Source organism: Lissotriton helveticus, chromosome 9 (assembly GCF_964261635.1).
Source record: "Lissotriton helveticus chromosome 9, aLisHel1.1, whole genome shotgun sequence".
Lineage (NCBI taxonomy): Eukaryota > Metazoa > Chordata > Amphibia > Caudata > Salamandridae > Lissotriton > Lissotriton helveticus.
In genome coordinates, this window is record NC_136070.1 from 1080581984 (window position 1) to 1080595543 (window position 13560).

Consider the following 13560-nt stretch of genomic DNA (forward strand, 5'->3'; position numbering starts at 1 on the left):
CCTTGACACTCAGTCTGCAGGGAAGGACTCTTTGGTCAGTCTATCTTGCAGGACTTTCTGGTCTAAACGAGTCCGCAGTCCCTTCTCTGGAGATGGCTATGCTTATGTATCTATTCAAAGGTAAGGAGTCTACGGCTAGATGTCTATCAGATGGACAAGTTAATTACCTTTGGTAACGCCTCATCTTGTAGACACATGATCTAACCTCAGGTTCCTTACCAACCCACTGATCCTCCCTGCACTGCAGACGGGTATCTACGATAAGGGCTGATTCCTTTCAGGACCCTAGTTGTTAAAACACACCAATATTGGTGCACTTTATTGCTCCGTTGAAACTCGTGAAAAGTAACAAACATCAGCATGCCAAGGTGTTTGCTACATAGGTGATGCAGACGTCACTACAGTATAGACGACACCAGCGACTTCACGCGGAGTCAACTGATGCCTCCTAATGATGCGCAGGAGTACTGCTTGAAGAAAAATCTTCAGAATACAGACTGACGCCTGCGAAATTCAAAGGTAAGGAATCTTCTGCTAGAGCATGTCTCTACCAAATACGGCATTGCCGAAGGTAAGTAACTTGTCCATGAAGGCACACACTGTCCACCATTTTTTAGGGCCACATTACATATCACTTACCAATCCACTATCAATTCACAAAGGGTTTACTAGGACCTAAAAGTCTGTGGCTATTAAATGTTGCTTGATGCTATGTTACTCCACCATGACCTTTATTTATGTAGGTATTATATTACTGGCTGACAAAAAATAGGACATACGAATACAAGACCTAGACCTGTTTAGGCACATGAAAACCTATCCTTCTATTGGGGACATACCAGTTTTTGCAACAATATTGCAAAGAGCAACTCCCTTATCTTTAATTAGTTGGGGTAGTCGGTATAGCCCTGGATGGTGCCTTTTTTAGCATACGCCTGTTCCAAAGAAATCAATTCAGTTGTGAGACATAAACACTTATACACTTTAGTGTCACCCGTGTTACATAAATGACAAAAAATGTGAGTGAGAGCGAGAAAACACCTCACGGGCGCACCACCAACGGGAACCTGGCAGGTACTCACCAGGATTGCCCTGTTATCATCATTGGTGCTTTCAAGCTCAGAAAGGAATGAAAGAAAAGGTGTCCAAGTCGGAGTTGTGTTATTAACGGTCACAGCAAGCTATGATGCAATTGATCCCGCCAGGATTATGTCAGCATTACCATATAGAACAGCTTACATACATTAGTCCACCAACAGTGCGTAGGTCACCCAGTCAGAAAAAGAGGTCAGAAACATGTAAAATGAACCTGTGCTATTTCTAACTAGCATGGCCACACAACTAATGTATCACTGAATCACACTGGGTTGGATCTTCACTTTCCCGGAAGTCTAACTTTTACTTCGGTATGCTAAGCGACATTCATCCTTGTACACAAGACCCAAACTTTGGACCCATGTCGTTAAACTGGGGCAGATTTCCCATAAGATGAGTATCTGATATTGGCTTATGCACTTTATTATTTTAATTAATGTGATCAGCAATTAGGCTCAGGCTCGGCCCTGGCTGGGCACCTACCTTGTTGTCCTTCCCCCCTTAACATGCAAGAATAGCTGTCATTTTCTGGCTCTACTGATTGCTGATTCTAACTTGCATCTGTGCTTTAATTGCGGCATTAGCACTGTTTGAGGCTGTAGTGTGATTAAGTGTTCTGATCGACTGATGTCCCAAATTGTCCCGCTCACATTTATTTATTATAGTCATGCACATAGGCTCAAGCATGGCATTGTCCGGTCTTTCAGCCTGGAGACCACTATCTCCTAATTTCAAAGTCTAGTTGCTGTTCTCTTCTTGCTCTATTGGTAGCCATTTTTAATACGCACTCACATTTTGTTACATGCACTTGTACTGTCCAAGATGTGTCATAATTAACTGAAGTTATTTTAAGTTGTTTTATATGCATGGATTTTATGGGAAAGATTTTCTTTTAATTGATGTGACAGTTGCTGATACGATAAAGCTTACTGTAAATTGGTGACCTTTGTAGTTTTCTACAGAGTAAGCCTTGCTTATGGCCAAATAACTTTAAAAAAATCTCTGAAATAATGTTGGCTTGCATTAAGCCATTGAAACAATGAATGTTATAAGACAGGAACAAGGCTTATTGGTCGTGCCTTTGGCCACCAACATAGAGAAACCCAATTGTTCCAAACGGCAACCTAGCTGACTGCATGACAACAGATAATCTGGCCAATTTACATGGGGGTAAGACCAGCATGAGAAGGGCCTTCCTGCATGAAAGAAGAACGATCCTAAAGTACCACAAAATACCAAAAAGTGCACTTTAGGTCCAAAAACTCCGAATGGTGCCACCCAAAAATGTAAACATATACATATTGAATTGTGCCGTTTGGCTCTCTTACAGGGGGGCCTGCATTGAAACCTACAATGCCGATGTAGAGAGGATACTCTTACCCTGATCACAAGCATTTTCTCTTCAACAAGAGAGATGTAAAGACCCATCTCAATTCTGATCATTGGGCATTATTTTAAGGGAAAAAAACTAACTAGATCCTAGAAAAACAATCAGAGTATGGGGATGTAGCTTGGGACACCAATGGCAGGACAGAGAATCTTTCAGCCCATCATGAAAAACAATTCAATGCTATTCTGGAAGGCTTTGTAAAGTAGGCTGTTCTGAGAAGCAAGTTATTACTTGCAACACCTTACAAAACTGACAAACCTACTGTTCTGCTTCTACAATTAAATGCATATTTTACTATTAATAAAGAATCTGTCTGTCTGTTTACTTAATGCAGTTTTGTTGGACCACAACTACCAACGAAGTTTTTAAGGGTTAGGCTCCTCACTACTGCGCGCTGCGCTTTGCCTTAAGACGCCTCAGGGCTTTTAATTACTCTTGTTTTTTCGTAATATTTTTATTTTGTGTGTGACTACATTCTTACCTTGTTTTTAACCTCCCCTCCGCATTGCCGCACCTTAAATGTGCCCCGCACCGCTATTTAGGCGGATTGTCCTTCGCGCTTTCTACTCTGGTGAGCGCCATCTTGGGGGGGAATTCAGGGAAGCTCACGCCTCACTCTGCGCTCTAGCAGTCAGGTGGACTAGCTAGAGCCCTATTTAAACTCGATATAATGGTGCGCAGCGTGTGCGCGCTGCGTGTGTGCCGGAGTGACGCCAGAGTCACGCCAGAGTCACGCCAGGGTCACGCCAGGGTCACGCCCATCCGCGCTGAGGACGGGCTGGACGGCTGGTCATCGGGTCGCCTTGAGGAAAACTCTACGGCAGTCAGGTATTCTAGTTATGACCTGCTTAACTTAAAACCATCTTGGCTCCCATGTCATTTTAAAACCTCCCCGGAGGCCATCTCTCACCCTTTATGTTGCGGGTGTTCTTTTGAGGGCTCTGGGGACTCCAGCCTCCCTCCGTCACCCCACCCATCGGGATACTATACCAACAAAAGAGGCAGTACTGTGAGAGAAGACGGCTTCCTTATTAATGGCCGCTCGCTAATCAAGCATAATATCGCTTTCAAAGAGTTTGTGCTGGATACAAGGCCCTCGTGGGTATTTGTCACCGAAACGTGGGCAAAGGATTCTTCTGACCCAGATCTTGTTGAGGCAGTTCCAGAGGGCTATTTTCTGGCGCGGTTGGATAGAATAGGCAGGGTAGGAGGAGGGCTGGCTATCCTCTATAAAGATAGCTTTCACTGTCACACCCTACCTTTATCGGATTCTCAGGATAATTTCCAGGCCCTATACTTCTCTCTAAAGGGCGTCTCCAAAACCCCATTTAATGGGATCCTGATATATCGTCCCCCCGGCCCCAGAGCTGATTTTGGACAACAACTGCTGCACATCCTTGAACCCTATTTTGGCCATGAACAGCTAACGATCTTGGGAGATTTGAATTATCACTTAGAGAAGTTGGAGGCTAGTGATACTCTCGCCCTGCTGGATGCCATGTCCGCCTGTGGGTTGAATCAGCTTGTGAGAGGTGCCACCCATCAAGCGGGCCATACGCTTGATGGGGTCTTCTCTAATGACGGTAGGTTGGTTGTAAAGGACCCCCTTCCTCTCTCCTGGTCAGATCACTTTGCTGTACCGATTGAAATGACCTGTCTGATTGCTGTCAGGAACGAAAAGATCCCGAGTAAAATGGAACCACGGAGTAATTTTAAAAACATCTCTAATAGCTCCCTTGCCCCCTGGATTTCTAGTATGTCCACCTCTCAAGAGGAAGACGTTCATCTGGCGGTTTCCCAGTTTGAAAAGGCCGATACTATGGCATTTGACGAACTGGCTCCTGCCCGGTTGCGAAATTCGGCGAGGAAAAAAGCATCGGCTCCATGGATCTCTGAGCACCTAAGACTCCTTAGGCAGGGAGTCAGGAGACAGGAGCATCTCTGGCATACCAGCTGGGATCTAAGGGACAAAGAGGCGCATAAGATCTTACTGAGGGGCTATAAGGGGGAGGTAATAAGGGCGAAACAGGAATATTTTACGGCTCTCACTGTTTCACTCTCCTCCCCGAAAGAGCTCTTCAAGATTGTTGACTCTCTCACATCCCTGCAGATCCCGGACCCTGTCATTACCTCTCAGCAACTTTGTAACAACTTAGCTCTTTTCTTTCAGTCTAAGATCGCTGATATTTATTCAGCTTTAGAGCCGCAGAGGACTTTTATTACTGAGCCCTCTGTCCCCTGTTTCTGCACCAGTTCCTGCTGAGAACTTTTCCTTGGGGCGCCTTGCCTTCTTTCCTCCACTTTCTCTTCAGGAATTAGAGAATCTCCTGAATAAAACTAGGTCTGGTTCCCCATTAGATGCATGCCCGCTTAAGATCCTCAAGCAGTGCAGGGAATCTCTCCTGCCCCCGCTTGTTGAGATTATGAACAGGGCTATGAGGGACGGCATCTTCCCTCAGCAATGGAAGAGGGCAGTGGTAAAGCCATTGCTTAAGAAACCATCTCTCGACCCTGGGGCATTAAAGAACTTCCGCCCTATCTCACTGCTCCCTGCTCCGGCGAAGATGCTGGAAACCCATCTGAATAAGCATCTCGCGGGCTTCATGGAAAGTTCAGGTCAGCTGGATTACTCGCAGCATGGTTTCAGGAGGGAACATAGCACCGAGTCTGCCCTCACCATAGTGCTGGACAATATCCGCACACGTTCTGATAAGGGCCTGACCACCCTCCTGATCCTGCTAGATCTCACGGCTGCCTTCGACACCCTTTCTCCCTCGGTTTTAACATCTCGCCTGAGGGAGATTGGGGTTGAGGGGTCTGCCCTGCGTTTGCTGACCTCCTTCCTCGACCAGAGAGAGCAGAGGGTGATGTTGGGGGATTTCCTATCTCCATCCCTGGCTGTGCATTGTGGGGTCCCTCAGGGGTCGGCATTAAGTCCGACCCTTTTCAACATCTATGTGACCCCACTTGCCAGACTGATTAGATCTTTCGGGATGGAGGTAGTTTCCTATGCCGATGACACCCAGATCCTCGTCTCTCTCTCCCAGCCGGCCAGCCTCCAATTTTAGATCTTGCATGGAGGCAGTCGCTCAATGGATGATTTGCAATTCATTGAAGCTAAATGGGGAGAAGACGGAGGTCATGGTGTTCGGAGGAAAGGAAGAGATATGGTCGGCGAATTGGTGGCCGGACTCACTGGGAGCCTGTCCCTGCCACATTGGCCAAAAATCTAGGAGTTCTGATTGATCCTACCCTCAGCATGCGTCAACAGGTCAATAGAACAGTCTCAACCTGCTGGGGCATAATCTATGTACTGAGGAAAATTAGACACTATCTCTCTCAGCCGGCGAGAAAACAAGTTGTGGTCGCACTTATTGGCTCCCGTCTGGACTATTGCAATGCGCTGTATGCGGGACTAAATAAGGGCCTGCTGCAGCGCTTGCAGATGGTCCAGAACGCTGCGGCAAAATTTGTATTAGATCTGCCCAGACGTGCCTCGGCCACCTCCGCCAGAAAATCGCTACACTGGCTCCCCATTGAAGATCGGATTCTTTTTAAAACTCTGTGTATGACCTTCGGGGCCTTGGCTAGAGGCAGCTCTACTGGGATTGGATCCATCCTGTCCCTCTATAGCCCCACTAGGAACTTGCGCTCTACCAACACATTTTTGTTATCAGTTCCACGCACTCGTAGAGCTAAATGGGGCGGCAAAGCCTTTTCCACTCTGGCATCCAAGTGGTGGAATACTCTTCCGGTGGAACTTAAGTCCCTCCCCACCATGCAGTTATTTAGAAAGGCTCTGAAAACCCGGCTTTTCGCGAAGGCATATTTGTAGTTGTGTTCTACCTTTCTGTTTTGATCTGTTTTGTTAGGCGCCTTGATGCCTTCGGGTTTTAGTTGCGCAGTATAAATATTATTTCATGCATTCATTCATTCATTCATTTATTCAGGGAAATTTCATTGCATTTTCAAAAAGAAATCCACATATTTTCCAAAACATTTACCTGTATATAATAAGTGTCAGGCCCGTCTTTTTATTGTCATTCCTTCAGCATTTGGGTTTCCCCCCTTTGTAACCAGTGACATGAAAAGGAGATATGGCAGCCATGGAACATGTCTGATACAGTACCTGGATCACAGTGACAATACGTGAAGTCCCTATGCCCGGCAGACATGTTGCCGGGCGGTTATAATTACTAGAGTTTAAAAAACTTAATTTGTTCACTCACAACCAGAGGAAATGTAAAACTATGCCCTATGAGGATTAGTGGGTTGGAGGCATTTTATTTGAAATCTAGTGTTGCCACATTAAAAACACATCAGTACTAATGGGAAATTCTTCTACGAAGAAACAAAAATACCTGAATAAGAACTGTCTGTTTAAGTTAGAAACATCAATGGTATCCATATCGATAACATGGATTTGCCTGAAGCCAGATAATGCCTGCAAAAACAAAAACGTAGAGATAGAAAAATGAGTTGAAGTTTAACTGAACAACGGCAAACAGTTTATAGTTCTCAATACGATGTTAAAATCTCGAAAACAAGCAAAAGGCAGCTCCAAAAGAAGGAGCAAGGAGTTGGAAGCAGTGAACTTGAAGGCTTAAGGAACCTAAGAAACAACCCAAATCCAGCAGAGAAAATTCAAAGATAGGATGACAAAATGTATTGGTTTTGAAATGCTTAAACTGGAAGAAAGACTGGGAGGGTTGTGTGGAGGCAGAGTGAGCTGGGCCATAAAGAGTGTGACTGCGATAGGAGAGCTCCGATGTGCAGTGAGGACAATGGTATGGAAAAGAGAATGCTAGGATGAGATGGGAACGTTTTGTTGTCAGTGACAAGTAACCACAAGCCTAAGGGATATCAAAAAAGGGAGTGAAGAGGTGGTGCAACTCAGCACCGCGGTGGGCTAATCCTCCTCTTATGAAAGTATGAGTAATCAACAGAGACCACCTGAAAATAAATCAGTAGATATTCCGATGTTGTTGGAATATACTCAGTGTGTTAAAATACTCCTCACACACCAAAAGGGCCCTTGGTGTCATGCTTCATCATCGGGGTCTTCCCGCCCCCGCTGCGGGACGGGGCAGTGCTGCGACAAGCGACTACGCCGGAGCACCTTTTTGTTGTGAGTGCTATGTGAGCGGAAGCCACTGACGAAGGAGGAAGCACTGAGGTGTTGGGGTTGATTGGACCCTGTGTACCCTTCGCCCAGCTTGGCTCATGGGGCATTGCCTCCTCATTTCAAAAGCTTATATCATCAGAATTTCTGATTTAGCTTTTACACATTTATCTATAAAGTTTATCTATACACATTGATAATACATTACACTCTCCATCTGTGGGAGCACATTAGTGAGTGACAGGGGGATCTATATACCCGGTCCTGACGAAGGGGCATGTCGCCCCGAAACATGTTGACCCACACAGGAGAGCAAGACTAGTAACCCGCTCTTGCCCTCCGCCTCACCCTTTTTAACGATACCAGCCAGTGCCTATTAAATAGTTTTTTCTAACACTAGGCCAGGTATCTTTTATTCTCACTCGTATCACTCCTGACCCCACTGACACTCACCTCATTTCACTCACATAGCACTCACAACAAAAAGGTGCTCCGGCGTAGTCGCTTGTCGCAGCACTGCCCCGTCCCGCAGCGGGGGCGGGAAGACCCCGATGATGAAGCATGACACCAATGGCCCTTTTGGTGTGTGAGGGGCATTTTAACACACTGAGTATATTCCAACAACATCGGAATTACTACTGATTTATTTTCAGGTGGTCTCTGTTGATTACAAGTAACCACAAGCAGCAGATGACCTACACAACAGGAATGCAGCGACCTATGAATATACAGAGAACACACATCCAGGAAGCCATTTATGAAACAGACATCTTATGTGTGCAGGTTCACACATAATATGCCAGGATATCTACCACACCAGCTATGCAAACTTCTGATACCAGTCATGAGCATGAAATTCCCTCCCAAGTGCAATCTCGTCATACACCCTGCCTTCACCAATTCATAGACAGAAGGTAAACTGAATACCCATCCGATGAAGACCCACCCCAAACATCCCAATCCCTCTCTTGCGCTCCTCCATCTTCTGGTGATATTCACCTGCTCAAATCATCTCTACATCCTTCTCTCACTGCCGCATTCATCCTGGTTTGTACAGAAATCATTTGCTATATAGCTAAGATTGTACTCTATAAGTTCGGCATGTAGGCCCATGCCAGAAGTGGTCACCCATTGTGCCACGCGATGCCACACGTTAGTCACTGTCACAAATTGCCCATATCTTTTCATCTGAAAACTACTGGCAAGAGTAAGCACAGGTGCTCCTGCCGCCACATGCCCACTTACTGAGGCCCTGCAGCTGCTATTGTCATTAAATGCCAAAGGCTATTGTAAATTAGAAGGTAAGCGGTGTATACAAAATCATACGCACAGATGTTGCAATCATGCAGCTGCTATTGCCATTAGAAGCCAAAGGTAATAGTAAATAAGAAGGTAAGCGGTGTATACAAAATCATTCGCACAGATATTGCAATTTAATGAAGGAGAATGCTATCATACGCTTAGGAACTGCTAATTTTTCTGAGCACTGCCAACATCAGCCAAATATTGCTAAAACATAGCCAGGTGCATATTGTAAAGCTAGCAAAAGTGCACAGCTTACTGATAGTATGTAACGTATGAATGGCCTAGTAGCGGGTTTTTAGAACCATGAAGCAGATATATACATCTGAATGCGTCACCTTTGTGAAGGGGCTCTTATGTGCTGCACTAAGGAATCGGCAATTGAGGTTGTATATGCACTGATGTTTTATGGTATTGCTGGTCTGACAATTCAATAAAATTTGTTTAAAAAAAAAAAAACATAGCCAGGAGCATAAATCATATGCTTGGTTGCGCCAAACTACATTCTGTAGCAAGTGCATGTACTACGACATATGCACTATAAAACATACATGCACAAGAAAAATCAGAGGCACGGACAAATTTGGAGTGCTAGACTAATAAGATGCTGGTGTCTTTGAAAAGTTGTGGGCATGTTCCAATGACTTTGTGCCTTTATTTTCCTAGTGTACTCAACCTACTGCAAATCGACTTAAACATTATGCAGCCCTTCGCAAGGCATTCACCCTGAATAAGTTTTAAACAGCTTCCTCTGTGGAGCATAAGTGGCAACAGATCTTTGATTTATTTCAAAGTACGACAGATTTTGTTTTGTGTATAATCTCCTCTCTTAGTGAAGTCAAGCAGGACTAATGGCTATATGCTCCATATCCAATGTGTGTGTACAACGAGGGAAAGCACTGACAGGGGAATGGTCAGTGAGCGCCCTTAGAAGATGTGCAATGGAACTAATCCAGCCTGCCACATCTCTAGTACCCAGCCAAAAATCTATTCTAGATGATCTATGTGGCAGAATGAAACCTGAATTCCCTGGCTACAAGACAACAGATTCACAAAAGGTTTAATAGCTCATGCTGGCGCATTAATATTAAGCAGCAAATCTCTCGCTAGATTTTGCTTTTTGAGCCCCACTTCCCATAATATATAGTTCATAATGTAAAGTAAGGTTAAATTCACCGGCCCATATAATTAACTGTGGGGGGACAATGGATTTCGTCATTACATTAGTGAGAAGTTCAGGACTGTCATAATTTGAAAGTGATATGTACTGTAATTACATTTACATAGCGCCTAATACCCCTGACTAGGTGTTGAAGCACGTTTTAGGTGAGTAGCACGCTACTCCATAACCCATAAAAGGATTGGTGGTGAACTGTGAAATATTAAGTCATTTGAGCTGTGGGTATATTAGTTTGTTGTTTGGGTTGAGAAGGATAGTGGAGGGATTGAAAAGGGTAAAGGTTTGCATTTATTTAGCGCTTGCTAACCCTGATTCGGTGTTTAAGAGCTATTCGGTGAGTAGCACTCTACTCTGGAACCCAAACCCAAATATGAGGTACACAAGTATCCCTATGAACAATTACATATTGTCCCTCCTGAGCTGAAATACTGTCAAGATGTTTGGAATGCAACTTTTTGATTAGAATATTTAGCCCCCTAGAGTAAGCGGGGAAAAAAATATGACTAGCTAAGAGAAAGGCTGCAGGGACGCTCTCGAGCAAGGTGTGTCTTTGTTGATCAACTCCCTCAGTCGGTGTCATCATCTTAAGTGACAAAGATCTTTGCACACTAATGCCTATCATGCCAATATTTCGTACTGTGTTGTTGTTGCCGTTACCACCCAACCCGATGTCAAGAACACCTTCTCAATGACATTCCCCCATAAAACTCCCATGGCTGCAGTGCCCAGAAGGCACAACGCAACCAACAACAGCCAACGAGGTCATCCACGTGGTTCAAAGCTTGGGGTGGCCAGAGCAGTAATAAACTCAATTTTTAGCCCAAATTAAAATAACAGTTGCCCACCGTGGAGAAAATCCAACCAGGCCCCATCAGGTCCTCATACATGGGCTGGCTAGCTGGAGACTACCATCTTCCGAAGCATAGACCTCAGGCAGATTACACTGCTAGCTGTCAGAGGAACGCTGCACAAGCAGGCACCCAAGTATTCAGTCGCTACTGCACTCTGTTTGGAGGCACCATGCAAAGTTTTTTAGGTTTTTCTTTTACTAGTGAATAACTAAGCTCTTCAGAGTCATAAGTGCTGAAAAAAGGTTTCATCTGAATGGGATAGTCACGTGGTTACTAACCCTTTTAATTCACAGCTTGTCTTTAATACCCAATTCATTCAATTTTGAGTAAACCGCATTATAAGGCAATATGATTTATGAACCCAAAACACTGTCCTAATGTACCAGAGTTAAGAGGTTGTAAGCAATCTAGCACCAAGACACCAAGAAAAACACCTTATTGGTAAATGGTATCTCACACTTAAGAAAATAGCAGACTAAGTAATCAAGGGAAATTTGCTTTTTTCCACTATTGAATAAGGAGGCTGACGCATACTGAAATGCAGAAACTATGATATAAAACCTTAGTTTATGAAGACGTACAATTCTGGAACCACAAAAAACATGCAGAGCTATGTCCATGAAATATCAATGTTAAACATACAGCTGCTTTCAAAGTAGCATTAGTAATAACTAGAACAATGCAAAACATGCAACAAAATACAAAAAAGCAATGAATTATGCTGGAAGACATTAATAGGTTTAGTTACCAAATTTTTTAGTAGTTCACATCCCAATCCTCCGGCCCCAATGACAAGAACTTTGCAGGACTCTAATAAAAATTGGAGAGACTGAAAAAAGAAAAATATATTACAATTCTAAATAAATGAGCATCACAAATGCAATGAAATACAATCTGTTCCTGAACAATTATAAAAGGGTTTAAAACATTAAAGAGTAATACATTCTGGAAAGACTGCATCCTGGGTGGAGGTGGTAGTCGGTGCAGTTTTCAACCAGCATTCTCCACTTAACTGGGCCAGTGTTGCATGAGGAGGAGGCAGGAGGAGTTTGATCAAGGAGAGCAAAAAGCTAATCTCGCCAACCTCTGTATACCCGCTCTCTGAACATTTATGATCGTACTCTCGGCTGGACCCAGTTGTGTATGTGAACTGTGAGAAGCTGTAATGTACATTACATTACTGAATGTAACCATTTTACCAACCACTACAGGGAAAAAAGGATGATCCGACAGGAAAGAATCCTAGTTTCCACTGTAGGAAGAAAGTTTTCTTTGTGTGCTTAATCACACAGTATGATGGCACCCGCTTCCTTCACTGCCTCCCTAAACATCAAAAGGAAATATCTGTGACAAAAATAACATAGAAAACAAAATGGTTGTGTATCAGTTTATAGAACTATGTTACATCAGAGGATGTTCACACAATGACAAACGTCCGTTGTGAGTGGGACAAAAGCCATCAGGAAGGTAATGGAGCAACATCTGCCAAAATATCATCTTAGATTTAGGACTAGGGGCAGTGTCTGTATGTTTCTAATCATCGACACAAACAGTAAGTTTTATTTTTTATCAATGGAAGGTTTCTACAAACAATTTTCCCACATGCAAGCACAAGTCTATATTGAATAAACGTAATATTCAAGAGCAGACCCTAAAATGGAAACATTAATAAGTAGCATGACGTACTATAAAGTAACATTGTATAACTGTCTAAATGATAAACAGCAAATTCAAAAGATGTATTAACCTTAATGTTATATGGATAAGTTAATAGATCTAGTATATTTTAACAATTTAATGAAATAACAAATGTATGCAATAAATACATAGAACAATGGCACCGCCATACAACTTAAATCAGAATATTTAAACCAAATGTTTCTCACTTCAGTGCTGGGTTCGAAATCAGGATGTGTGAATGGTCCTGATCGCTCGAGGAATTTCTTAACATGGTTCCAGCGACCTTCCCAGTCTCCTGAGTCCCCACACCCACCATCAACAGCCATTCTGCACAGAATACAATACATTTAGCTGCAACATCTGTAGTAAAATTTAAGTTAACATTCAGTATTCTTCACAAACTGTGACTTCAGCCATAAGAAAAGAACTACATCACAGACCCAAATATAATACAATGAGAACAGTCAAAGAATATTCCATCATACTGAATGAGTAAAAGGAGTGCTCGTAAACATACACATTTAATTACAGTGAGATTTAAAATGCTTTATAACTGCTTTACTTTCCCTTATTGTACAATGTTTCAATTACATTTACCAGAGAGTGTAAATGAAATGTTTTACACGTTTCATTTAAAATAGTCTAATACTGATCCTTTACAACAAAGCAACAACTAAGGCATCTTTGGATGCAATATGCATAGGTCAAAGATGACCCAAGTTAAAAAACAACTAATTCTTTCTAAATTGCACTCCTGTTGCACCCCAGATAGCACGGACCACAATGCTGTAAATACATTTTCTTGTATTGAGCAATTTATTTGCTCATTCTCAGCTGAAGGGTTATGTTTTCTCTCAATTTTCCATCTTACATTACAAATCTTGTTTTATATCCTGAAGTAGTGGTTACCAACTCAGTAAAGTAATGAAACGGATATTAA

At 43.2% G+C, this 13560-nt stretch overlaps 1 protein-coding gene and 1 long non-coding RNA gene across 2 annotated transcripts in view; one reads left to right on the plus strand and one right to left on the minus strand.

The window, feature by feature from the left end:
* The window catches only part of LOC144783370 (TATA element modulatory factor-like), a 131408-nt gene extending 126660 nt beyond the window's left edge, over nucleotides 1-4748 (plus strand). The window contains exon 7 of the mRNA XM_078662376.1: nucleotides 3762-4748. Coding sequence (XP_078518502.1) covers nucleotides 3762-4748 — 987 coding nt within the window. The remainder of the gene's footprint in view (nucleotides 1-3761) is intronic.
* A 2098-nt stretch (nucleotides 4749-6846) lies between these two features.
* LOC144783195 (uncharacterized) lies at nucleotides 6847-12974 on the minus strand. Its single transcript, XR_013601420.1, has 3 exons — nucleotides 12827-12974; nucleotides 11689-11769; nucleotides 6847-6929 (listed from the first exon to the last, which is right to left on the minus strand). It is a non-coding gene; the product is annotated as an uncharacterized LOC144783195 (long non-coding RNA).
* Nucleotides 12975-13560: the final 586 nt, after the last annotated feature.